The sequence below is a fragment of the Haliaeetus albicilla genome, chromosome 14, assembly GCF_947461875.1.
Source record: "Haliaeetus albicilla chromosome 14, bHalAlb1.1, whole genome shotgun sequence".
In the NCBI taxonomy this organism is placed as follows: domain Eukaryota; kingdom Metazoa; phylum Chordata; class Aves; order Accipitriformes; family Accipitridae; genus Haliaeetus; species Haliaeetus albicilla.
In genome coordinates, this window is record NC_091496.1 from 24,419,371 (window position 1) to 24,443,302 (window position 23,932).

At 40.9% G+C, this 23,932-nt stretch overlaps 1 protein-coding gene across 1 annotated transcript; it reads right to left on the reverse strand.

Moving 5' to 3' along the window:
• LOC104320319 (hyaluronidase-1) lies at positions 1 to 23,053 on the reverse strand. The gene is made up of 4 exons (XM_009922457.2): positions 22,651 to 23,053; positions 11,613 to 12,569; positions 4,838 to 4,927; positions 1 to 3,684 (listed from the first exon to the last, which is right to left on the reverse strand). Exons 2-4 carry the CDS (start codon positions 12,531 to 12,533, stop codon positions 3,256 to 3,258), a joined length of 1,440 nt encoding a protein of 479 aa, XP_009920759.2. The 5' UTR covers positions 12,534 to 12,569; positions 22,651 to 23,053; the 3' UTR covers positions 1 to 3,255.
• Positions 23,054 to 23,932: the final 879 nt, after the last annotated feature.

Here is a 23,932-nt window from a genome sequence, read left to right on the forward strand (position 1 = left end):
CAGGTGACCTAGGGCACAGGCACCCGTGGAGCTGAGGGGATCACACGCATCCTGACTCTGGTACCGTCTGGTGCGGTTAGTGCTCCCACATGGGAGCACGCAAGACGTGGGAGCCCTTACACGCATCTGTGCAACCTCTGCCTGCCCTCAGTCAGCAGCACAGCTGCCTCCAACCCCGCCACTGGCAGCTGTAGTTTCAAAGAACTTCCAGGGACATTGCCTAATGGTAAATCTTATTTTCTTTACAAAAGAAAGGGCTCTAACTAGCTGAAATAGAAAAAAGTCTGTAAAATTACATTTGCTTAGATACTTGGTTCCTTCCATGGTTATTAAGAAGCCCAGACCAAATTCTGATTTTGGTCTTCTACCTAAGACAACCTGGTGATGAGGATGCAGAACTGGGCTTGCAGTTCTTCACAGAAATATATGAGCCAAATTAAAAAGCTGTGTTCCCAGGCAGATGCACTGCCACAGACACACATATGCTCTTGTGTGTAAAGTGGTAACCTAGACTAAAGAAGAGCCATTGGACAAATTTACACCTGACCTAAACTGACAGAGCCCTACGGACTTTAATAGGGCTCTGCCAGTGTACCCTAACAGACAATATACATGACAGACTGTATCAGGAATATTGCCAGTTCACCCACAGCATTTGTATAGTTTGTATAAACTTCCCACAAAGTACCAAAACTTTAGCTGATGAAGATCTTATGTCAGTTTAATTGAATTTATGCTATCCAAATAAATTGTGTATATAAGTCACAACACAGTTTATTCTTATAAGCCTACAGAAATAATGGAAACACTTTACAAAGCGATACACAACATTTTAAAAACACATTTCACTGACACAGTGCATGAGGATTGCAGCATTTTCACATCACCTCTGGTTTCAGAACACAAAGCAGGAGCATCCAGTTTAAATATAGACCTACACGGGTGACAGGTATTTAGCAAAACTGGGCTAATAATTTCTGTGCTCTCAATATGGTAAAGTATTTGTAAGTTCCCCTTGAAGTTTAGCAAACTGAACTGGATACAGGAGCTAAAGCAGAACGTATATAATCAATAAAAAATATTTGAAAAGGTAAACACACTAGCTTCAGTCTAAAGGCATAGTTGTTAACAACTGTCAGTTTTTCTAAATTTTAATTTTAATCCTTTCTCTCCCACACCAAAATAATAAAGTTTTTTACCTTCACTTTTGCTGTCATCCATCGCCATTACACGCTACAAAGGAAAAGGTCAGTGGCAAAGCTCTCCTGTAGCTTCTCAGCACATGTCATTACAGAGTGGCTCACGAGAGCTAGCACTAAGTCTCTATTTAACTGAAGTCAGTCCCATTTCATTGCCTAGGTTTAAAGGGATCATTGCAGCCTTAATGTATCCACTGCAGCTCTGTTGTGAACTGGGTCTTTGGCTCAAGTGAATCTGAGCATCACAGTTCACACCAGCTGTGAATCTGGTCCTAGCAAACCAAAGAAAGTTTTTTTTTGTGGGGTTATAATGAAGAAATGTTCAGAGACAACAGGAGATTACAGAGAACATAGGACACCCCAGCAGATTGTAATGCATAGAAACATGTTAATGTTTAAAATAATTTAGGACAGTATCAAGAAGGTGGCCTGGCAAGGGCCAGATTCAGACTTCCTTGCTCAGTTAAGTATCCTCTCCACATAGCCTTGCTGATTTTAACCAAACTGCTGCAGGAATAGGGTACTGTGTAATGTAAGCAATGAAGTCCGGCCAAAAATGATCAATACAGACACTAGTCAGGGTAAAAAAAAAAGTCTTAGACCCACATGTGGGTTTCTTATTAATGTCTGTGTCCATGCTCTGGAATGGTACTCAGTTCAATGCATCATACAAAAGCCTCAAAAGAAAATTATTTTAGTATCTTCCCTAAGTCAGAAGGATGTAGGAATTTTTTGGGTTTGTCTTCAATTCAGTGAAGTCATTCATTGTTTGTTACATTGAAAGGTTAGGTGGAAGACAGATGGGTCTTTGATGAAATATGTTCACACATGAACATGGACCAATGAAAAACTGCAAATGGACAGGCCATAGCCTGACGGAACGGCATGTTATGGATGCTAAATTCACCAGTAATCCATAGTTCATTAAGCTATACCACCTCCAAAGAGGTCCCCATCTGAAGCTGAAGGCTGCAAGCCAAAACATTGCCAGGGAGTAGAGTTCTTCATCTTCTCCTTCCCTGCATGAGGGAGATGCATACTGGCAGTGGGATCTGTCCGCCTGCTCCAGTTTCCCAGTCGCTGACCAGCCAGCTTGCTCGGGTGACGGCGCAAGAGCGGTAGGAGAGCAGAGTTACCAGACCCGTGTAGTTAGCAGAGCAGCAAGCAAAGACCCGCAGCGGCCCCAGAGGCAGCAGTGATGCCAAGCAGCAAGGAGGAGAAGCGCTCTCCCATCGCCTGCCCGAGCGGGAGCACTGCGGGGTGCCAGCTGCCAGTGCTGCTCTCAGAGCTCAGGAGCCCCTCACCTAAACACATGTACATTCTGCTGGGTGGCTGGTATGGTGGGAAAATGAACATTTGACCCAACGACTGGCGATTGCAGAGACTTTCAGTCAAACAGTACCTTTGGAATTGATGGCACAAAACTACCGCTGGAAATACTGATACCTCTAGAAGCAATAAGAATCAAATTAGGCCTTGAAATACTGAAATACACATTTTTTTTTAAAGTGTGCACTGATGTATAACTCTGTGCTCTTCACATTGTCCATGCAGAAGCGGTAGGAACAGCGAGTTGCAGTGGCTGTGGCTCTGGGCATAGTGCTGCTCACATAAAATGCCATTTGACTTCAGCAGGAGCTGCAGTGAACAGTTTGCGATCCCTGGTCCCCATGAAGACTTTCCTCATCACCGTATATTAAACCATCCAGCCCTGAAACAAAGAGGCTCTGTGTCCTTTTTTAAGCTGCTACATGGATGAATCCTTGTACAAGTTTATTCAACTTTTTTACTCAGGGAAAGCTTCTGCTGACACAGTAGAAGCTTTATCTGTTGAACGTGTGAGTAAAACATGAGTTAAAAGTAAAGGAGATGGTAAAAAAGAGGGCGCTGCTTTCAAAATGTTTACTGTCTGAAGCAATTCCAGGTGTAGGAGATGAAGAAAACAGAATAAAACTATTTTATCAACAATGGCTTTTCCCTGCACAATAAAAACTTGCTAAGGAACAGAACTCTTAGTGGCACCATTTCTTATTTCCTTGCACTGCCTCAGAAGACTTTAGTGTGCGGTACAAAGCAGAAGCAGCTGCATGGCTCCTAAGAGGAAGACATAAAGCTTTTGCTTTCTTGATCTACTGAACACAACATGAACCCAGTGCTCCATTAGCCTTTGGTCAGGCAATTCACAAAATATTCCTGTCCAGCCCTGGTAACACTGACACATGAATCTCTGCCTCATGGCTTCAATACTCTCCAGGCTGGGTTCACCAGTCACCTGGAACCTGGAGCCCCTCTCTGAGTGACGGGCTCGGATCTTAAAATTAGTGGGTGACAAATGGAGGTAAGCAGAAGAGTCGCTGTTTTTGCGGATACATCTTCCATTCTTCTTGCACAGGACTTTGCTACAGAGTTTGGCTGCTGAGGTCACGTTAATGACATAATGTCCTAAGGGCCCATCAATGTACCGTTTCACAGTTGAGCAGCTCTCCTGTAGATAATAAAAGACCATGACACATTTCTCAGTAGCTAGCATTATGTCCAAATTTATTGTATCTAAGAAGATACTAGTACAAAGCTATTCTTGCCTAAAGTAACCTGTTGAGATAAATCTTGTTGGATTTACATACTAGAGTAATCTATTGGGTTTAAGTGAGTTTACTTCCAGGGGTAAGATTAGCAAAATATTGACCTTTACTATATTGTCTATTTGCGTGCTTGGTGAAACGTACAGCATTAGACTAGGGAAGAGTCCTAGTAAACAGAAAGAGTGTTTATATGCTAATCTGAGACTAACTAGTTCCTTAAGTAGAGATTTCTGGTAACTGCTGACAAGGAGCAGTGCATGGAACTAATAGGTTTTAAAGCACGTATTGATTCACCGCTTTGGTCCTGATCTCTCCAACTCCTTCAGTGTCCAAGGAGCCACATCATTTTCAGAAACCAGCACAGAAGTTGCTGCAATTGTGGCTAGAAAGTTCGAGTTCAGATTTCCCTCTTCCTCTGCCCCAGCCGGTGGTGCTTTGCCAGAGACTTCAGGAGGAGGAGAGCAGACTGCATGGAAAGCCGAGTGGGCACCAAAGCCCAGCCCAGGTTTAGGAGCCGGGGCTAGCCTGCCATGCTCCCCGTGAAACCCCAGTGCAGCCTCCTGCCTCCTCCATCACTTCAAGAAGGACTATTTGTGAAAGCCTGAAGAACCTGGGAGGAGGAACTAAGCCTTTTCTTGCGGTAACATTAGTTTCCAGGTGTCATTTCAACCCTAGTGAGCAGAGAAAATACCCCCCCTCCCAGACTCCACTCCTCTGCGGATCTGTACAAACCACCATAGGTACAAAGTAGAACACTATAAAACAAGCTGTGCTTATATTTGTATGTTACTGCTTCAAAACATGTCATTCTTCTAACCTGGATCATTATTCTGTGATGCTACGAATGACCTGCCCAAAGCAATGTGCTCTGAAGTAATGGGACTTCTCAGCCTAACGAAAGCATAGAACTAACAAGACCTGAAAGCAGTACTGAGCCATCGTCCTCAGTCACTGGCTGATGACATTGATAAAGATAGATAGGTGCTATGGATGGTGTGGTGGCAGAGAAGAGGTATTGAGGTGGTTCCTAAATACTAATAAATGGATACGACCTACCTTTGAGCTGGCGTATTGCATGCTGCCCCAGAGAACAACTCCAGCTGCTCCCAAAGCCGCACTTTCACCAATGGTATTGACTAGATCCGTCTGAAAAAGAAGGCCAAAACCAGACATCAGAAAACCAAAGATATAAAAATAAAAGTAAAAAAGCGCTAGGATATGGCCATCACTTCTTTTTCCCCCCAGAGAAGACATCAGTCCTGTGGTATATTCTTCACAACAAAATCGCTATTTAGTTTAAAAACCTCTTCTGTGTATCTCCAAAGGTTTGCATAGGTTGCGTTCATGAGTGTGACTACTAAATGATGAAATCATTACAGTTTATTCACAAGGCGTCCTCCAACCAAACTGGTAGAATAAGAATTAAATGATCTATTTTATCTACCAGTCTTTGAATGATTATCATGCTTACGTAGGCACCATTTTTGGCAAGCGATGGTAAGTATGATCACACATCATTGAATCACCCTTAGTGTCTAATTGCAGTTGATAGGCTTTAGGGAAGTGTCTAACTTGTGCTGCTTTAGCCATGCCAATACAGTTACAGAGCTGCTGCTCCTACCAGCGTGCATGCTATTATTCCAGGAAACATATCTTTGAAAAATGAGCCTCTCCCAGTGCTACATAATGCCAAATGGGAAAAAAGCACACATATTTGCATACTGACTTAACCGGGTCTGCTCTTAGAGCTGCAGTCGAGTTGTAGCAGTAGCAGTAACACAGCTCTACCAGAGCCCAGACTATGTAGAACAGGAGCCACTGGTGCCTTGCCAACAACATAACAACATACCTTGCAAGTGTCTTAAAGCTGCTTCCTGAGACCGTGAATATTGTGTCAAGAGAAATGCAATTAAATCTTAGAAAATATGGAGGAAGGATGTTCTTCCACCCCCAAATTTCAAGGCATGATCAATTACATCTAAAATAAGTTCTATCTACAATAATTGATTAGAAAGTAATTCCTGATCAGTGTTTCTAATGATAGATATTACAATATTTCTTGATCTGATGAAGAAATAACAAATTCCTTTAAAAAGTTAGTGATGGTCTTTGATACAGTCTTTTCACCTCTTTTTAGGAGAAAACAATCCAAAAGACCTGCCAAATTACCACAGTATGGTGGTGGCACCTTAGAAATGCAAAATGATAGAGTGGAAGAACCACGTTACTATTGTTAATTGCTACTAAATAATTTATTTCACTCTGTAAGTAGGCCTGTTAATTTACCAATGCATAGTTAAGGAGTCCCCATTCCTGAAATGTTTATGGCCCAAGAGATATGAAAGAAGGCACAAATAAATGCCTTGGGAAAGGAAGAATCTGCTGAAGAGTTGAAGACAATTACAGAGAAGTCAGAGCGAGCAGTGACTTTGACCCTTAACTAAAGGTTGGACAAAACAGTGCAGGAAAACCTGCAGAACCCTTAGTGTAGGGTTCAAAGTCACATAAAGTATAATTGGTCTTGCCCGAAGTTCGTGTTGCTGCTAATCATCCCAGCAGTCTTTTAGAGAATGTCATTACTCTTAAAAGTGCATAGTTGGGTGCTAGTTTTATAAAAGGGTAGTGGTGTTGGCTACAGGTGTTACTTTCATGTGAGAAATGGCTGGGGTTTTTTTCCTATGGGAATTAATTTATCATTAAAAAATAAAAAAGAAGTGTGTGAATTAAAGATCAAAATATCAAATGTTAAGAGAATGTGAAATACAGCCTGACATCTTCGTAATGAGGGTTCCCAGACTTTCCTCATTTGCAAAGCATTTTATGAAGATTACCCAGATACAAAGACTGGTCTGCGATTCTACAGTAGCCACATGATGGTTGAGTGATTTAACACTTACACAGTCCAGATCTCATTAACAAATTAATGAAACCTTTTCAGACAGCCAAGATAAATAATCAATAGATATTTAGCATTGCTGGATGAACTAAGACCTGAGCAAACCTCAAAATAAAGATTTTGTAAGTAATATGCTCCAGGAGTTAGGGTGCTTGGCCAGGAATCAGTAAATCCAGTTTTTATTCCCTCATATTCTACATCTTTCTTTTGTTACTTTTAGAAATCATTTAGATTCAGATCCACAAAGGGATTTTAGCACCTCATGTCTAATTCATATGGATATAAAATAATCAAAACCAAGAGCTCGACCCTTAGTGTTCACGTAGCCCTCTGAGTGTGTGAAGTCCAATGGCAATGATAATTTCACAGCTGAAGTTCCCGAGGCACGTACGCTTCCAGTTTCCCACACACCTAGAATCACCACCTTGCCAATGCTGAGAAACTCAGAATTTTTCTCAGGCTAAGGCCAAAATCTGGCATTTGATTGGAAGGTATATTCCCCTAGGGATGCTTAAAGGACTCTTATAGTACCTGCACAGGTGTTGGATGCTGGCGAAAACAGCAGCTCACTGCAAAAAAAATTGTATGGGACTTCATTTAAACACTCTCCTTATATTTCCTCTTTTTGCATTCTTTAAAACAAATGTCGAAGTGCTAAGAGTCCTCCCCAGGAGGAAAGAAAATTAGAAAGTCATGGCCTGAATTTTTCTCTCTTCCCCCATGCTTAAAAGATATATCATCTCCAGCTAACCCTCCAGCGGGAGTTACTTTCACCGTGAGGTTACAGACAATGTTTAGAGGGGTACCATTTCTCTTTCTGATGCTATTTCACTTTGCACCAATTCAATGAAGGTTCAAAGGAGAGCAAGAGAAACAAATGGGAATCTGACTACAGATTATGATGAATTCAGCTTAATAATTAGGTAACTTGCCCACAAGGAGAGAAGTAAGGTTTCTGACCGTCATTTCCAGGCATAGTTATGTCTTTTACTGAAGGACTGACTCATGTTCGCTCCTTCAAAAGCCACCAGCACATAAGGGCTCCTCCCTGCAAAACCTATGAATGGCAGATTGCACCCTCTCTTTGTTTTTGCTCTCTCATACACATGTTCTTTTTGGTCTGGTGATTCCCTCACTCTTTCCTGTTGCCTAACATAGGGTTCTGGATTCATCCTGAGCAGGCTGGGAAGAGAACTGAGCCAAGAGCTCCCGCGCCAGAGATGGGTGCTCTGACCACCAGATGGTCACACAGAGAAGGAGGCACCACCCCCCCCCTCCCCTGCCACAGGCAGGGTTAGAAAATAAAAGTTTCAGCCCCCATTTGGGTATTTTGAGAAAAGGAACATGCTTCTCAAAATGGCTGAGAGCAGGAAATGGGGAGCAGAGAGAGGGAGGTGCCTCTGTTAAGCCCCGAGTGAGGCACACGAGCTCTGCCAGCGGCCTCAGACACAGCAGTCCTGGTTTCGGGACTGAACCCAGCACCGCTCCTCACACAACACAGCTTGGCATCAGTGGGGGCTCACTGGCCGTGTGAGTGTAACAAGTACCTCATACGAAAATATGCAAGTTTAAAAAAATTTAGATATCGCTTTAAATATGAGCATCTTGGCATTTGTCTAGGCGGGGAATCCTGTTTTACTCCTTGTATGAGACCCTCATCCTTCCATGTTAGAGGGCTGTCCTGAAGAGGCAACTTTATGGGTCAGCTGCCACTTTGGTGTCTGGTATTTCTCCAAGTGATAAACAAGTCAACAAAACCTCTTCCCTTCTGATAGTCATCCTCGTTCAAGCTTTTGGGGGCAGTGTGCAACAGCCAAAGGTCCTCAAGATTATGCTGGTTTATCTCCAAGCGAACAGCTGATTTGGCAGGGAGGGAGAGGCTCTAGTTTCTGTCAATGCTTCTCCACATTTTGATCAGCCAAGTCACTGCATTGGACACTAAAAAACTTAGGCGAGCTAAGCCATTTCAGTTTTGGAGCTTGAGAGGAAACAGGACAGTCAGTTCTAGTTGAGGAAAGAAAAATAACTACATCTGTAGTCTCTCCTTTAAATTTTGAACAGCCTTACAGACATGCTTTTTCTGTGTTCAGGAATGGTACTGCAAGCCTGGCATGGTTGCAGGGAATGGTCTCTGTACACATGCACACCTGGTCATCAGAGAAGACTATCTGTAGGTGAACGAGAGAATTGTTATCCATTATTCTTCGTTAGTTGTCATCCTGCTTTATTAAAGACTTCAGCCATCTAGTCAGGAAGCACAGATGCTACTGTGTAACTTCCTTCTCCCACATGCTTAGCAGTGAATTGTCAAGGCAGATAGCTTCTAAATACCCTACAGATGGCAAACTGCTTATATGCATTTCTAGCAAATACAGAAACCTTTCATAATGATTGGGATCCCAATTCAGAATTTATAAATTGTTTCCAAGAAAAAAAGTAGGATTAATTCCTCGGATACCTTATGCACAACTCACCTGGTTCCAGGTGCAGTCAGGATGAAAAGTACAGCACACACAGCTACAGCATCCATTTGGGACCTGGGTCTTTCATCTTTCTGAAGGTCTGCTAGACCTGTGTCTCTCCCTCAGTGACTCTGACTCACAACCATTCTTTCTATTTTCTTCCACTGTGATACTTACTGTACTTTTCATACTGTTTACAGAAGGGCTTAGCTTGAATGTGTCAGCAGTTATTTCTGTTGGACCAGAATGTCACAGCTCTTGCACAGCTTGATAGAGCAGGACAGCAGTTCTCCTGGCCCAGTCCCTGTCAGAGCTCAGGTATCTATTAGCCTGATATCCCATTTTTTCTATAGCCATTTAGCCTGAATGTCATTGTACTACACTGGCTCCTTTCCTTGTCACATTGATGCACATTGTTGCTGGATCTCGGAGGTTTCATACTTTGTTTGTAGGTTTGGAGCATCACTTAGGGGCATATCATGGGTCAAATGAGAAGCTCCAGTCTAGTCTAAAATCTGAGCACACAAAACCATATCTAAAATATCTTGCTGGCTTCAGGGCTATGAAGGAAAACAAGAACATTATTTTCCTGATCATTCCTATTTACGGTTTTCTTAAGTGCAACCCTGCAAGTTCCTGGCAGTCCCCAAGCTGTTTGCACAGACGATGTGTGTAGTCTAGAGACACGTCAAGCCCTGTCCCCATGGCTGCCTGTAGAGATGGGTACTGTTCTACCAGCAAATATGTAGTGGAGCATAACCCAAAGATGCTTCTCTGGCTATGCAGGGATCTTCCCTGGCTGCAGAGTTCTAAAGTGATCTTTAAAGCATCCAAGAGTAAATGGCTACATGCAATTGAAAAACAGGCCAGTGAGTTAAAGAGTGTAACTTAAGAGGAACGTCACTCCAAATTACCACTGTACTGTTCAGAAAATAGCTTAAGGTAAAACAGTAACTTTATACTACCACAGATTTTGAACTCGTGCATAACTGGTAACAGCATGTTAGTTTTCATAGCTTTCAGTAACATTCGTGGTATTTTTGTACCCATCAAGGGACTAATTTATATTATAAAAATGTATTATTACAGCCTGCATTTGAAGAATGCTTATCTGTTTCACAGCCTGAGTTCTTCAGTGAAGGTGTTCTGGGCAAAATCCTACCTGTACCAACCCCAGTGGCTCCTTGCCTTCTGTGGGACCCAGCCTTGCCTATTTCCCCACGATTTCTGACAGGTAGGACCTGCAGTTTCCACATCACACAGAAAACAGCTCCAGAGAGTTGCTGGTTGCTAAAAATGAGGCAGACCAAATTCATGATTGCTTCTATGTACCATTTGCTTCCTGGGGGCAGCCTGAAACCCTTCTCAGGCTGTCGGGACTGCACCTCACCTCCCCAGCTCCAGCTGCGGGCTGAAGGCACGTGCAGCCTGTGGTTTCCTGGACTGACCCTTGCCTTTTCCCTTGCCCTTCTCTCCCTTTGGCTGTTCTGGTTTGAGTCAAGAACTTGCCTCTGGCAGCAGCAGAAGCCGGCTCTCATGCAGCTCTCCATAAACCAAAGGGAGGGAGCACCCCCAGACACCCTTAGCCATATAGGGGTTGTTTCCATAAGTTCCCTGCCCCAGATTTCCTCCCCTCTCATGGAATTGATAGCAATCAAAGCAAAACTTCCAGCACTTGGGACAACTACTAGAGAAATGAATAACCATCTGTGCTTCTCTGTTACGTGCATAAAAGAAGTCAGAGTCACAATCACCATTACATCTCCAGAAAGTCTGGGATTTGTAAGCATATATTTTTACCATTAATATTGTGGCCACTATATATTTATTGCACTTGATCATTGGTTGAAGGAACATTGCATGACTCAAAAACTTGGTTTCTTTATTAAAAGACTCCACGATGTTAGCACTAAATGTTGGATCATGAAGATATTTGAACGTGTTGTACCTCTGGAAAGCGAGATGGCCAATGCTCATCACTGCAGGATTTAGGAACTCCAGGCCAGACTAGTTTACTTGACTGGTTTATTTCTATACTGAATGAATTTACATTCGGATAAGGAAACAAAAAAGCCCTGAGGCTCCTTTCTCATGAAAGTTTATCTTTCCATTACACTAATTAGTTTTAAACTTCACAAAAACTTGTCAAGTTCATTTCACAAGCTGTCCTGAAGAATTAAAATATCAGAATGAATTACTTCCTTAAGGAAATGATTTCTTTGTGCTTTCTTTCTAAATTACCCTCATTAAAAATATACAATGTTATCCTACAGAAGTAAACCAAAGCACTGCAATATTAACTCTTGAAAGGTGTGGAGTTTTGTACTGTGACTACAGTACTTCCTTTTAGAGGGGCTGCCTTAAATATGAAAAACAAATGCATGTGCTTTTATACAAGGAAAACTTTCAGAAAGTATTTTTTTTAAGAGGCTGTTTCTAATCTCTAAATTTCGAAAGAAGTCTGTCTGCTTACCTCTGTTAAAACATGAAAAGTATAGGCATAAAATGGTCTGGAGTAAACAAACACAGGCAAAACGTAGTCTTTTCTAGCAATTGAGGCAACACGTATTGCCTCCTTAACCCGATAGTGAACAAATCTTAGTGCGTTTGGACTTGACTTCAGTATATAATCCAGGTATATAGAAGGGTAGAGAGCAGTGCTTTCCTTCCACAGCCAAAGCAGGAGGTCATTGCGGGAAGACTCAATGGCTGGGCACTTCCCCGTGTATGTTTGGGGGTGTTCTTTGTAATCATAATTGTAGCAGTCTGGGTAAAGATAGTAACCCCACAAACCATTTGGTCTCATATGCTCAGCCAGAAGGATGGTATTGTTCATAAAACTCTTGCCAGCATTTTCGAATTCCTCTTTGGCCACTTTCCTAATTTTGTCCTCTGACCACTGAGGATGCCGTCTCCTAACCATCTCAAGAGATTTATTTCTATAAATGCTTTTATTGCCCCAGTTCCTATCCCACTGGGGCCTCCAGTTTTCCCAGTCAATGACTGCAAGTCCCTGAAATTTCTTCATGGGTATGCAATAGTCAATGTCAGACTTTGCCTTATTAAGGTGTTTGATAAGACTTTCGTTCTGGGGCACCCCTCCATTGACAGGATCTCCGTTATCTGAGTAGTAGGGATAGTATCCCAAATGAGTGTGATAGAAGATTGTCACATTGGATCCGCTCAAAGTCTCATTGGTGTTGGATGCAATATCAAAAACACTGAGATCCAGGTCCACCTTGTACCGCAGCCTGCACTGCTCAGTCGGTGCATTCCAAACAACCACGAAAGGCTTGTGCAGAACCAGAGGGGCCCGTGCTGGCTTTGGCAGCTGAGCATCAACCATAGTAAGCAGCACTGCCACTGCTAACCCTTTGACCATTTGAACATCCATGGCATGTTTTTTTCTGGGAAATTGTTATGATGTGTCCTTGAAAACAAAATGAGAGAAGACATGTTAGAAGGGCAGTAGCCACCCTGAAGTCGGGTAGGATGACAAAGGGATGTCTTTTGGTTTGCTTTGCTTTTGTTAACATTATACCCAGTGCAAACAGAGGACAGTGCAAAACTGAGACCTTGTAAAAATTAGGTCTAATTTCAAATGCTTTGAAAGACTTTTTTGATAGAATTTGCTGTCCAGAAGTGTGTTCTAATGCTTAGCTTTTTTTCACTTTCCTTCTCACCCAGACACCTCCCACAGTTGATTCAGACCTTTAACACTTATTTGCTCCCTGATGTCTGCAATAGATGAGTTAATAAAAGAAAAACCAAAAACAACAGTATAAAAAAGAATGTGCTGCTCATTTGAAATTTCAGCTTCCAAGCGAATTCTGCTATGGTCCATCTGACTTGCCTAGAACATCATCACAATGGGGCTAAGGCCTGCTTTATTATCTGTATATGCTAATGGTTACAATAGGAAAGGTAATTTAAACAAAAGGCAGACACTTCTACCTCACACAAATTAAGCAAGAGAACTCAGAAACGCTGCAATTTTCAGCATATCTGGACAAAAGTGTATTGTTATCTACTCCTGAATTTAATTTTCATTTTCTAAATGAATAGATGCAAGAGTGATAATCAATCTGCAGGCTAGCAGGGTGATACTACTAATGACTTAGTGGTTTAAGATACTTAATATACAGAAAGCAAATAAAATATCAATGTGTTAAAGAAAATAAATCATTTTAAGTGGATCTGAACTAGCTGGAAAAGCACACTGTATCCTTGAAAAAGGGGACCTGGTCTGAGAAGCAGGGGCTTGTTAGCATTAATTTTTCCTTTCAGGGTCTGCTGTTTTCCCTGACAGTCACGCTGGCTTGGGGACTACTAGTACTCTGGGAGCTGCCAGAGCTGCAGGGCTGCTGGCACCCTGGGCTCCCACACCCCCACTTTGCACCCCGTGGGGCAGTTGTTCCCCCACTGCCCACAGCCGGCTGCTCCAGAATCTGCCCCTGCTCCTCTCTCTTCCCCAAGAAGCACAGCTCAACTTTGTCCTGGGTTTGTTATGCAGGTCTCTTTGCTGAGGAATACAGTACCTATTATTGGTGCTGAAGAGCAAATACTACATGGTGGGGTCCAGCTGATATATCAGCTTGAATTCAGAGATCATAAAAATTGTTTGCTCTTATGAACGTTACTGCATCTATAGTGTGACATGGTTTATGCTTTCTGTTGTTATCTTCTATCATTCACCTGTCAAGTTTCTTTATTTTAGTCACATGTTAAAGCACTGCAATCATTGTCTGCATTGCAGGTTCAATTCATGCACTACCCAGGTGAATTTGAAATGTCCTGAAACTGGATATTTCCCTATTTTACATCGATTTTTAATGATTTCTTTCCTTGCCTGTAAAGTCAGACACAAGTTATCCTTTTGTAATTAGCCTAGCTTCACTTGTCCGTGGTATTTTCTCACTCAGGTAACATCAGTTAATCACTTAAGTCCTTTCCTAGACAAGGACAGCTCTTCACAGCTACCCATCCATTAGCTCACAGCTGGGATCCCTAGGTTTCTTGCTTTCCAGACCAGTATAGTCAACACACCACTCTAAATACTAGATTTTGTAGTACTCCTTGGACATTACCTTTTAATCTGTAATGGGATGCCAAATCTACGGGAAGGCTGCAGGTATGCCTATCCAAACCTGCCAGCACACTTATTAAAGAAAAAAATTTTTCACTTTTTGAAAATTTGTTGGCTCTCATAAGTGATATAATCCAGGATTTCCCCCCGTCATTTGTCCTTCCTTGCCATTCTTCCATCTTCTGGGTTTGATGTTTCTTTTCCTGCCTGCCACTGCTCTCCTGATCTTCTGCCTTTCTCTTAAGAGTCTATTTTGTCTTTTTATCTCCTACAGAACAGCCCTTTTCTCCTCTATCTCCAGTCTCTTGTTTTTCTGTCCCCACTTCCAGAAAAGCATTGAGTCACCTCCCCCACCAGTGGTCTGGTACAGGAGCAGGTTCCCAAGAGGTGGAAGGTGGCAATTTGCCTTCAGCAATGGCTACGGGCAGTGAGTGAAGAGCAGGACTGCAAGAAGCCACAACGCAGGACTCCCCAGGAGCAAGCCCTCATTAGCAAGCTAGAGTTTTATGCTCCTGTTGTCCTCACCCACTCTTTGGCAGCTTGCTTTGCATGCCTAAATATAGATTTAGCACCCAAGTTTTAAAACTTTGCTCACAGTCCTTTAGATCCTATTAAGGATAACATCCTTGAGTGAAATGGGCCATTGCTACAGGCCATCAAGCTGGTACTAAGTACAAGTGTGCCTGTTGGAAGAGGATGCCAGGTTATTTTCACTCCACTGATCTGCTGGAAGGAAGTATTATGCTTGTAACTGGCATCTTTTTCTCTGTTTTCCTGCAGAGTCTTGCATAATCATCTAAGTAATGTCATAGGCTGAGGCGGGGGGCAAAAAAATGCCTTTCCCTTCCTGTTTTATACAAACTGATGAATGTATCACAGTACTTTGCACTCCTTCTTTGATGCAGCAAACTGACTTAGTACATTTGTAAGTACTTTTTTATGATTTGGACTGGATTGCTTTGCAGTACATGAGAACAAGCCCATAATATAAACAAAGATTTTTCTCAAAAAGTGATAGCTCAGATGAAATGGGAAGAGCACCAGGAGAGAAATAAAAGACCTTTAGTGAATTTCTGTGTAAGAAAAGATCTGGGAAAAGATCCTAGCTTCTTATTCCCACAATCCAAATACTGATATTGTTCAGCTTTGTGTTATTATATACATATAATTAGATCATTTTGTCAGGTATTAATGACTAATACAGTACAGTTCTTGTGTACATCTGACAGCCCTAGGCATTACAACATTGCGGATAATACCTCATAATAGAGATAGGCCAGGAAATAGTAGTGCAGGGTAATTTTATGTTATATTTTTAGTTCCTGGCCAATTCTTGTCACTGTCCCTGACAAGGCTTTAAATCACAGAATCACAGAATGGCTGAGGTTGGCAGGGACCTCTGGAGATCATCTGGTCCAACCCCCTGCTCAAGCAGGATCACATACAGCCAGTCGCTCAGGACCATGTACAAAACACCACAAGTGACAAGGTGAAAATGTTTATCTCAGGACATGTTGAATAATTCTCAACAGTCTTTTTACTGGATTGACCAAATCTTCATTGAAGTTGTGAAGAACCCTGGAGACCTTGCTCAACTGTAGACATGCAGATGTCTGCATCTGCAAGCTGAAACCCACAAAAAAAGGGCAGGAATCTGTCTAATCCTGTTCAAGCTGTTTAGAAGTTAGGGATCTGGCCAAGGACAGTCATTCAGAGTCCTCCAGTGAATACTGGACACCTCCCAAAGCTACTATAAATTCCTTATTTAAAGCTATACGGAATTAGTCACCCAGCTATCTCCCTTAACCTAGGAAAGGAGGTGATAAGTGCCTAGATAACATGCCTACCTTTTAGATGGCTAAAGCATCTCATTGCAAAGCATCTCACTTTTCCTGCTACTTTCTATTACATACAGGAGACATTCCCAGATACACAATTCCTTAAAGGGGAGGCAATTCCAAAAAATTGTGCTCTGAAAATGTTCCAATCCAGTTGCATTAATCTGCAATTAATTCTGATTTTTTTTCACGTGGGAATTTAATTACAGATGCTTACTTTTTCTTTAAAAAGTCATCTGAAGCCAAGTGAAACAAGTTTTCAAAGAAACAGGTAAGTCTGTAGTTCTGAAAGAGGGGAAAATAAATTATCTGTTGCTTCGCAAATGCACAAAAGGACCTCTAAACAAGAACAAAACATCTTTTATTACAATTTCCAATGCTGTATCTTTGCACTATGGCCTTTTTAGTCTCATGCATGGACAGTAATTGGACTGCTTCAATCCCTGTTTTTTAATGAGCACAGACACTAACAATTCCTCCTTGAAGCTCATTATGAATCTGGATTCAAATTCTCCCATTTTTCTGATTCAATGACATATTATCATGGTTAATTTAACTTCCCAAAGATGCACATAGCTTTCTGAGGCACTACAGTGTTTTCAGAGCAGAATCTGTTCTCAGTGTTTCTGCTCTATATTCTAAAAACAAAAATGAATTCTTCATAAGGGAAAGAAGTAGGTCCCGATCACAAATCCATTGAAGTTCATGAGATATTTTGTATTGTATTCAGGAAACTCTGGATCATGGTCTCACTGCACAAAATAACATGTAATTTTCTATTTGCATCAGTTTTTGTTATGCTGTATAGGATGAAGCAGGTTACGGCTGGATTTCAATATATCCTTTAATAAGTGTGGTGAAATTCACCATTTCTTGAATAGAAAAAGCTAGTTCATTTCTGCATATTTCTTTCATTATTTTTGTAAAAAGAAACAAGAAAACATTTGCTTTTCCTAAGCAAATGCTGTTAACTTAGTCCAGCCCTTATTTAAATCATGTTTATTGGTCAGAATTCCACTATATTGCCATTTCCAAATAGTTGATAATAGCTGAACTAGACATCTTAGTTGCACACTTTGATTCCAAAATAAACAGCATAAAATTAGCAACTTCATAATAGCCAGCAAATGCATCCTCTCATTTTATACTCATCTGTATGCTGACTTTTCAAGGAAGTGCAATCGCTACATTTAGCTATAATACCATTCTATGTTTTCAACTTCTGCTGACTTTAATTGCTCTTGACGCCCAAGGTTTATAATCTCTTCTGGATGAACAGCTCAATTGTATGGACATATTCACTGTTCAGATTTATCTTGCTGGAGTGGGACATTTTAAGTGTTTTGACTACCTATGCCCAGTTGTCAATGGGCAACAAGGTAAGAAGAATCATTCTTCAATCAAATAAGCATTTAATAAAACTTAAAAATGTTTCATTGTATACTTTGATTAACAGTTGATGTTCTGGAGACTTCATTTCATTATCATTCTTTACCTGTCAGATGAGAAACTTACAGGATATCTATGTCATTTTTGTACTTATTTTGAAGAAATCGGTGTAATTTCTCCAGAGCTATAATGGCAAAGTATGACATAAGGGGAAAGAGATTTTAAGCAGAAGTTGCAGTGAAGCAGAGAGAGTATGTAGATTTAGACCTAATTTCAAGTAGGATTTTAAAAGATGGTTTAGCTGATATTTCAATCTTTCTGAAATATCATAAAGATGATCTTAAAAACTAAATCACATTACAATTGTAACACCTGGAAGCCTGCATCCTATGACTAAGTTGGGCTTATCTCGCTCCTTCAGTTCAGACGGGAGGGAAAACTACACTCTCAGTTTCAAGACTGCTGAAATGTATGCAATGTCATGTGCAGAAGGAAAGTAAGAACTCACAGATGTGTGGTGTTACCTGTGAAGTATGAGTTAGGCTGCACATCTTTCACTGAACTCCATAATTATTTCAGAATTCAGAAACACACTTCGAAAAAAAAAAAAAAATCTGGAGTTCCTACAGTAACAGCCACTTCAGATTCCCTCATTAACCAGTAGCTGATTAACATAATTTAACATCCAGAATAGGAAAGAGGTACAGTCATATCATAGAAGAAAGGTGATTTTTCCAACAGAACAGTCATGCTTTGTGGCCTAAACTAGGTTGACAACACTTTACCAAGCTTGCTTTCAGCCTGTCATATGCACTATTGACTCCTGTCTTGCAACTGCTTAGTGTAGCACTGTACTTTCTTTCACTGTAGACACACATTCATTTTAACTCATATCTGTAGGGAAGTATTTTGCTTGGAAAATAAATTAAATATGATGGCACTTAAAAAGGAAATTAATGGATCCAGGAAACTGGATTGTTTGCATTCCACTGAGGAATGTGCAAAATTGGCAGCTAAAAGAAATGTCCTTTTTTGAATGTAGGCTGACCACATTTGGGGTAGAAATTATTATTGTGGCTAAGAAATACAGACATTTCTACTGTATTTAAACATTTTTTCCACTATACAATGCCATGTAAAAGAACCTTGCAAATAACTTGAAAAATCTTGTGCATTCTCTATGAGGTGCAATTTACATGCACACAATATGCATTTACAAGATAACATGTGTTTATCTACACATGTATGTATATTTCTCTGTCTTCTTAGGAAATAAGGGAAAGACCAAATCTGTCCATCCTGTCTCTGTCTTGCTCCCTCTCTGCTGTTATTCTTCTGTTTCAAAATTATGTAAAAAGTCTTGCTTTTCCTGGTTTTGTTGAAAATGGCTTGCATTAGATAAGTTGGTAAGATGGACACAGACTGCCTATCTATCCTGAATCCTGCTATGGTCCAAAAGTGTAAAACTGCATTAGAGAGAGATTAAGTATTCACTGTATCCTCACCATGACCAGTTTTCAGTCTCTGGACTCACGTCTTCCTAATTCTCCTAGCTATATTTCTCAGACTAGATTCCAAGTTAAAAAGTGAACAGAAGAATAACACTAAAATGTTAGCAGTCTTCCTTATAGATCAATAAAAGTACAAAAACGAACACACAATTGACTTTTTGCTTTGCAATTCATATTACAGTTCACTTCCAATAGGTGAACAGAGATACCAGGTTGCAAGGCGCAATGTGAAAGTTGCATTTTTGTGTAAAATATGTGAAAAGAAATTTGAAGAGCAAGGAAATGGGGATTCAGGCCTATGCTATCACTGCTGACATTTTTGTAAACTGTGGGTTATTAATTTTAAAGCAAATGGAACATGCCAGAGGACATTCTTGGGTGTGTATCACAGTTTTACAGAAAGTCATATTTGGACCAGTGATCTGCTTAGGCATTTCCTGTTTCGCTTTATTGTTTCTGTTATGTGCAGCTCGTGGCATGCCTCAAATTGAGAGGAAAGACTACAAGGAAGCATGGGAATGAAAGAGAAAAGAATTGGTATTGAAAAGATATTCTTCCCACGGAACCCCTAATTCTTCTCTTCTGTTAAAAATAACCTTTCTAGTACTTCATGTTCCTGGTTTCTCCTAGTCTACCTGTAAGGTCTTTGTCAGATAGTCGTTAGAGGCCAGACTCTTACACCTTTACATGCATTGTTTCTTATGCCGTCATCGCATTAGTACCAACAAGACTGAGGGCAACTCAGCACGACAAATGGTGATGGCGTTTCACCCCACCCTTGGCTGTAGGACTGGTTTCATAGAAGTTAAAGTCATTCCTTAAACTGCCTTCACCCCGTTATAAACCTCCGTAAAGCCAGGAGACTTGTAACGTTTCATTTCCAGTTTGACTTTTCATTTCCAGCCTGACAGAGATCTTAGTTGTGTTTAAAAGCGAGAAACGACGGTGCAGGTTGGTGAAGGGCGGAAAGATGGGGCTATCCCAGCTCCCCGGTCCCAGCGCCAAACCCTGCAGCCGGCTGCATTCATTCTGCTGGGCTTTGCCATCAAAAGTGCTCTTTTGTCCATGCAGTTAAGGCTTGGGCTCTGGTCGCTTCCAGATCTCACAGGCACAGATAAAGACACCTGCATCTGTGTGTTGCCACCAAAGCACCACCGGTGAAATATTTAACCTTTCCCCTTCCACGTGTGCAGTTTAGGCACCCCAAACATCTACTGGTCCGACACTCCGGTGCTGCAGCGACTCTGTAAATTGTCCCAAATGCTTTCACATCCCATTTTTGGAGCCTGCATCCTCTTTTTTTTTTTTTTTTGATCTGGCCGTTCAAGGCTGGGTACAGCCCACTGAATCACCGATGGGTGTGCTGGGGTCAGCTTGTCCTTGCTCCCTGCTCACACACAAGCAGGGAGCCCGCGGCGATGGATGGCCGGGGATCTCCTTCCCTCCTGGCTCTGCTCCCCCTCGCTGCCCCACCGCCTCTAACACAGGCACCTCAAACTGTTTCTCAAATGTTAATTCTAAACTTCCTGCTGGAGACAAAAACATTCCCTATGGGGATACTGAAATTTTTCAGTGATTTACTAGCAAATCAGTGACAGAGGGAAAATTAAGATACAGGTCATGGTTCCCAGTACTGTTTCAGTGAAAAGACCGTCCTGTCATTTTAAATCACTGCAGATTATTGATGACACTTTGAATACCACAGAAAGATAAAGTAATATGATTCAAATCTGTTCGTGCAATAGAGGGAGATTAAATATACATATATGTGCCACTAACACTTTTTCAATTGCTGAACTGTTGAGTAAAAGAAGTATTTTTTGAGTGGATGAAACTATATAAAATCTCGAGTATTATACCATTTTACATATCTAATAAATCAATTTAGAGTGCATCTAATATATGAAGCACTGATCTAACTTTTTTATGAAAAAGCTTGATGTATTGTTATTTTCAATTCCATTCCATCGGCTTCTATTGCACTATGAACTGGAGACAAACATAATTTAGAAAAAAATATTCTCAATATTTAAAGTTGTAAAGTCTATGTTAAAAGTATAACCTTTTATATGCCATTTTAATATTTATTTCTTCCCCATATGCAAAGAATAAAGGGGGAAAAAAAATTCTATTTTTTTGCCTTCTTGAGGAGCCATACTGATTGTCAGAGGCATTAAAGCCTTAATTCCCTGAATAATTAAGACTAATGTCCTCAGCAGTGTTTAGTACACTGTTCTTCTGGCTCTGGCCCTTGATGGGTGAAAATAAAAGTGCCTACCAACACTATTCTGAAAAGAAGTTCTCACTGTTTTATAGATTTTCCTTTTAAATTATTACTGAATACTTTTAACTTTAATACATGAACATTAATTGGCACTAACAGAATACATCCTACCTCTGGCATGTAATTTTAATAGCTTATAGGAATGTATGAATGGGTAATAACGTACAATAAATAATACATGAGTTTACATTGTTGCGAAGCATTTAAAATAGTTTAGCTTCTTTCACACCATCTGCTTAATTCACATATTCATTTTATGAAAGGTTTATTGTTATTAGAGGCACTTATAAAAGAGAAAATTAAGTCAAATTGATAACACAGAGAATTCCTACAATCAGGCCTTGGCTTATTCTCGAGAAAATGCTGTAAGCTAAATTAGCTTTAGCTCTCACAAAGATAAATTCTGTTTTCAGATGGTGTAATTCAAGAAAATTCAATTGAAATTAATTGAGGGGTGTAAATCTGGAAATATTCCAGTTGAATTAATGGAGTTATTAAGCATTTATAATCTCGTAAGAGGAAAAATTTGTCCTTTAGTTAGCTAAAAAACCCTAATATGTTGGCAAATGCTTGAAACAGTTATGTATTTCCACTGTAAATCTCTGCTTGCAATAAATAATTCCTATTCTTTGGATAACACAAAAGGAAATACTACACTTTGCCGAACAGAAACTCAGGACAATTTGGAAAATATGTGTAAAGCATGTGAGGTGAAATTAACTTCAGACTTTATTTGTATGCCAATACACAGCTTGTCTGGGGTCTACATTGTCTCAAATAAATGAATTAAAAGTATCTCTAGCTCTACAAATACCCAGCCCAATATATTAACACAAATCATTACTAAACAGAACTCATTGTAAAACAACTAACTGCAATCCTCTTCTGGGGTCTTTTTGAGATTATTTTAAAATACACTGTTTGTAGGTGATGAGCTGCCTTACTGTGAGTCATCTTGAAACAATTACCCTGAATGTTTTGCTTCTAATGAACGAAGTATTTTTTTTTATTTTTCATATAGGATTAAATACATGACCAGCATATGATTAGCTGCTTTCTAGGTGTGTGGTGTTGCGTGCACAGCCCAGTGCATTTAAATATTAAATTGATTAATCAAATTCTGAAATACCTTTAAAGTCAAAGCATTACTCTTGTTTTTCAAACATTAATTTTATTCAAGGACAGCATTTCAAGATCAGTTTTCTAATTTAAAATTGCTGTTACACATTGGAGTGTAAAACACCAAATAGCTATTTGACAGAAAAAAAAAGAAATAAAATATAGTCCAGAACTGACATGCTATAGAAAATAATACAGAAAGCCTTCCTAACTGGTAGTCTATAAGCAGAAGTGAAAACTTTGTCTCTACTGATTATTAATTGAGTAAATAACATGACACTTACCTCTATAAAATCAGTGAACAGCAGAAAACTTTGGTGGAACAATTTACAACAGCTGATGTGTTTGTCCTGGGAATGTGCTCTTCCTAATGAGTGGGCTTTTAACTAATGAGAAACTGAGGGCATCTGAAGATAAGGGCAGAATTTTACCTAAACACTCATCATGTCATTGCAAAATAAGTAAGTAAATTCATTTAAAAGTTAGCTGTATTACTTGTAAGCAGCCTGGCTCTTGCTATAATGATTTTGTATCGCCTACATTTATGGCCTGATAAGGGAATGACTGCACTGGTGTTTGAGAAGAATTAAGTTGTGTTTTGAGAGTTACGCGCTCTGGACTCAGCAGCGACAGGCATTAACAGCGGGGACAGCTCAGTCACTGCGGCGCAGGGAGAAGCAGGGTGGCTTGTGAAACCAAGCAAACAGAATAGTTCAGGAAGAGCTATTTTAAAGAACAGGCTGGATGGCTGGGCCCAAGGAGAGGTGGTGAATGGAGTTAAATCCATTTGGTGTCCGGTCACAGCTGGTGTTCCCCAGGGCTCAGTACTGGGGCCAGTTGTGTTTAAGTTCTTTATCATTGATCTGAACGAGGGGATCAAGTGCACTTTCAGCAAGTTTGCAGATGACACCAAATTGTGTGGAGTGTTGATGTGCTTGAGTGTAGGAAGGCTCTACAGAGAGATCTGGACAGGCTGGATTGATGGGCCAAGGCCAATTGTACGAGGTCCAACAAGGCTCAGTGCTGGGTCCTGCACTTGGGTCACCGCAACCCCATGCAGCGCTACAGGCTTGGGGAAGAGTGGCTGGCAACCTGCCCGGCAGAGAAAGACCTGGGGGTGTTGTTCAACAGCCAGCTGAATACGAGCCAGCAGTGTGCCCAGGTGGCCAAGAAGGCCAAAGGCATCCTGGCCCGTATCAGAAATAGTGTGGCCAGCAGGAGCAGGGAGGTGACTGTCCCCCTGTACTCAGCACTGGTGAGGCCGCATCTTGAGTACTGTGTTCAGTTTTGGGCCCCTCACTGCAGGAAAGACATGGAGGTGCTGGAATGTGTCCAGAGAAGGGCAACAAAGCTGGTGAATGGTCTGGAGCACATATCTTATGAGGAGCGGCTGAGGGAACTGGGGCTGTTAGTCTGGAGAAAAGGAGGCTGAGGGGAGACCTTATCGCTCTCTACAACTGCCTGAAAGGAGGTTGTAGTGAGGTGGGTGTCGGTCTCTTCTCCCAAGTAACAAGTGACAGGACAAGAAGAAGCATCCTCAAGTTGCACCAGGGGAAGTTTAGATCG

What these genes read in the sequence shown, in the direction of transcription:
- LOC104320319 (XM_009922457.2), bottom strand. Translation starts at nt 12,533, where the DNA reads ATGGATGTTCAAATGGTCAAAGGGTTAGCAGTGGCAGTGCTGCTTACT. An exon ending in CTTTTCATGTTTTAACAGAG is followed by an intron (nt 4,928 to 11,612) that starts GTAAGCAGACAG and finishes CTTCTTTTTCAG; the next exon opens with ACGGATCTAGTCAATACCAT. An exon ending in TGCAATACGCCAGCTCAAAG is followed by an intron (nt 3,685 to 4,837) that starts GTAGGTCGTATC and finishes TATTATCTACAG; the next exon opens with GAGAGCTGCTCAACTGTGAA.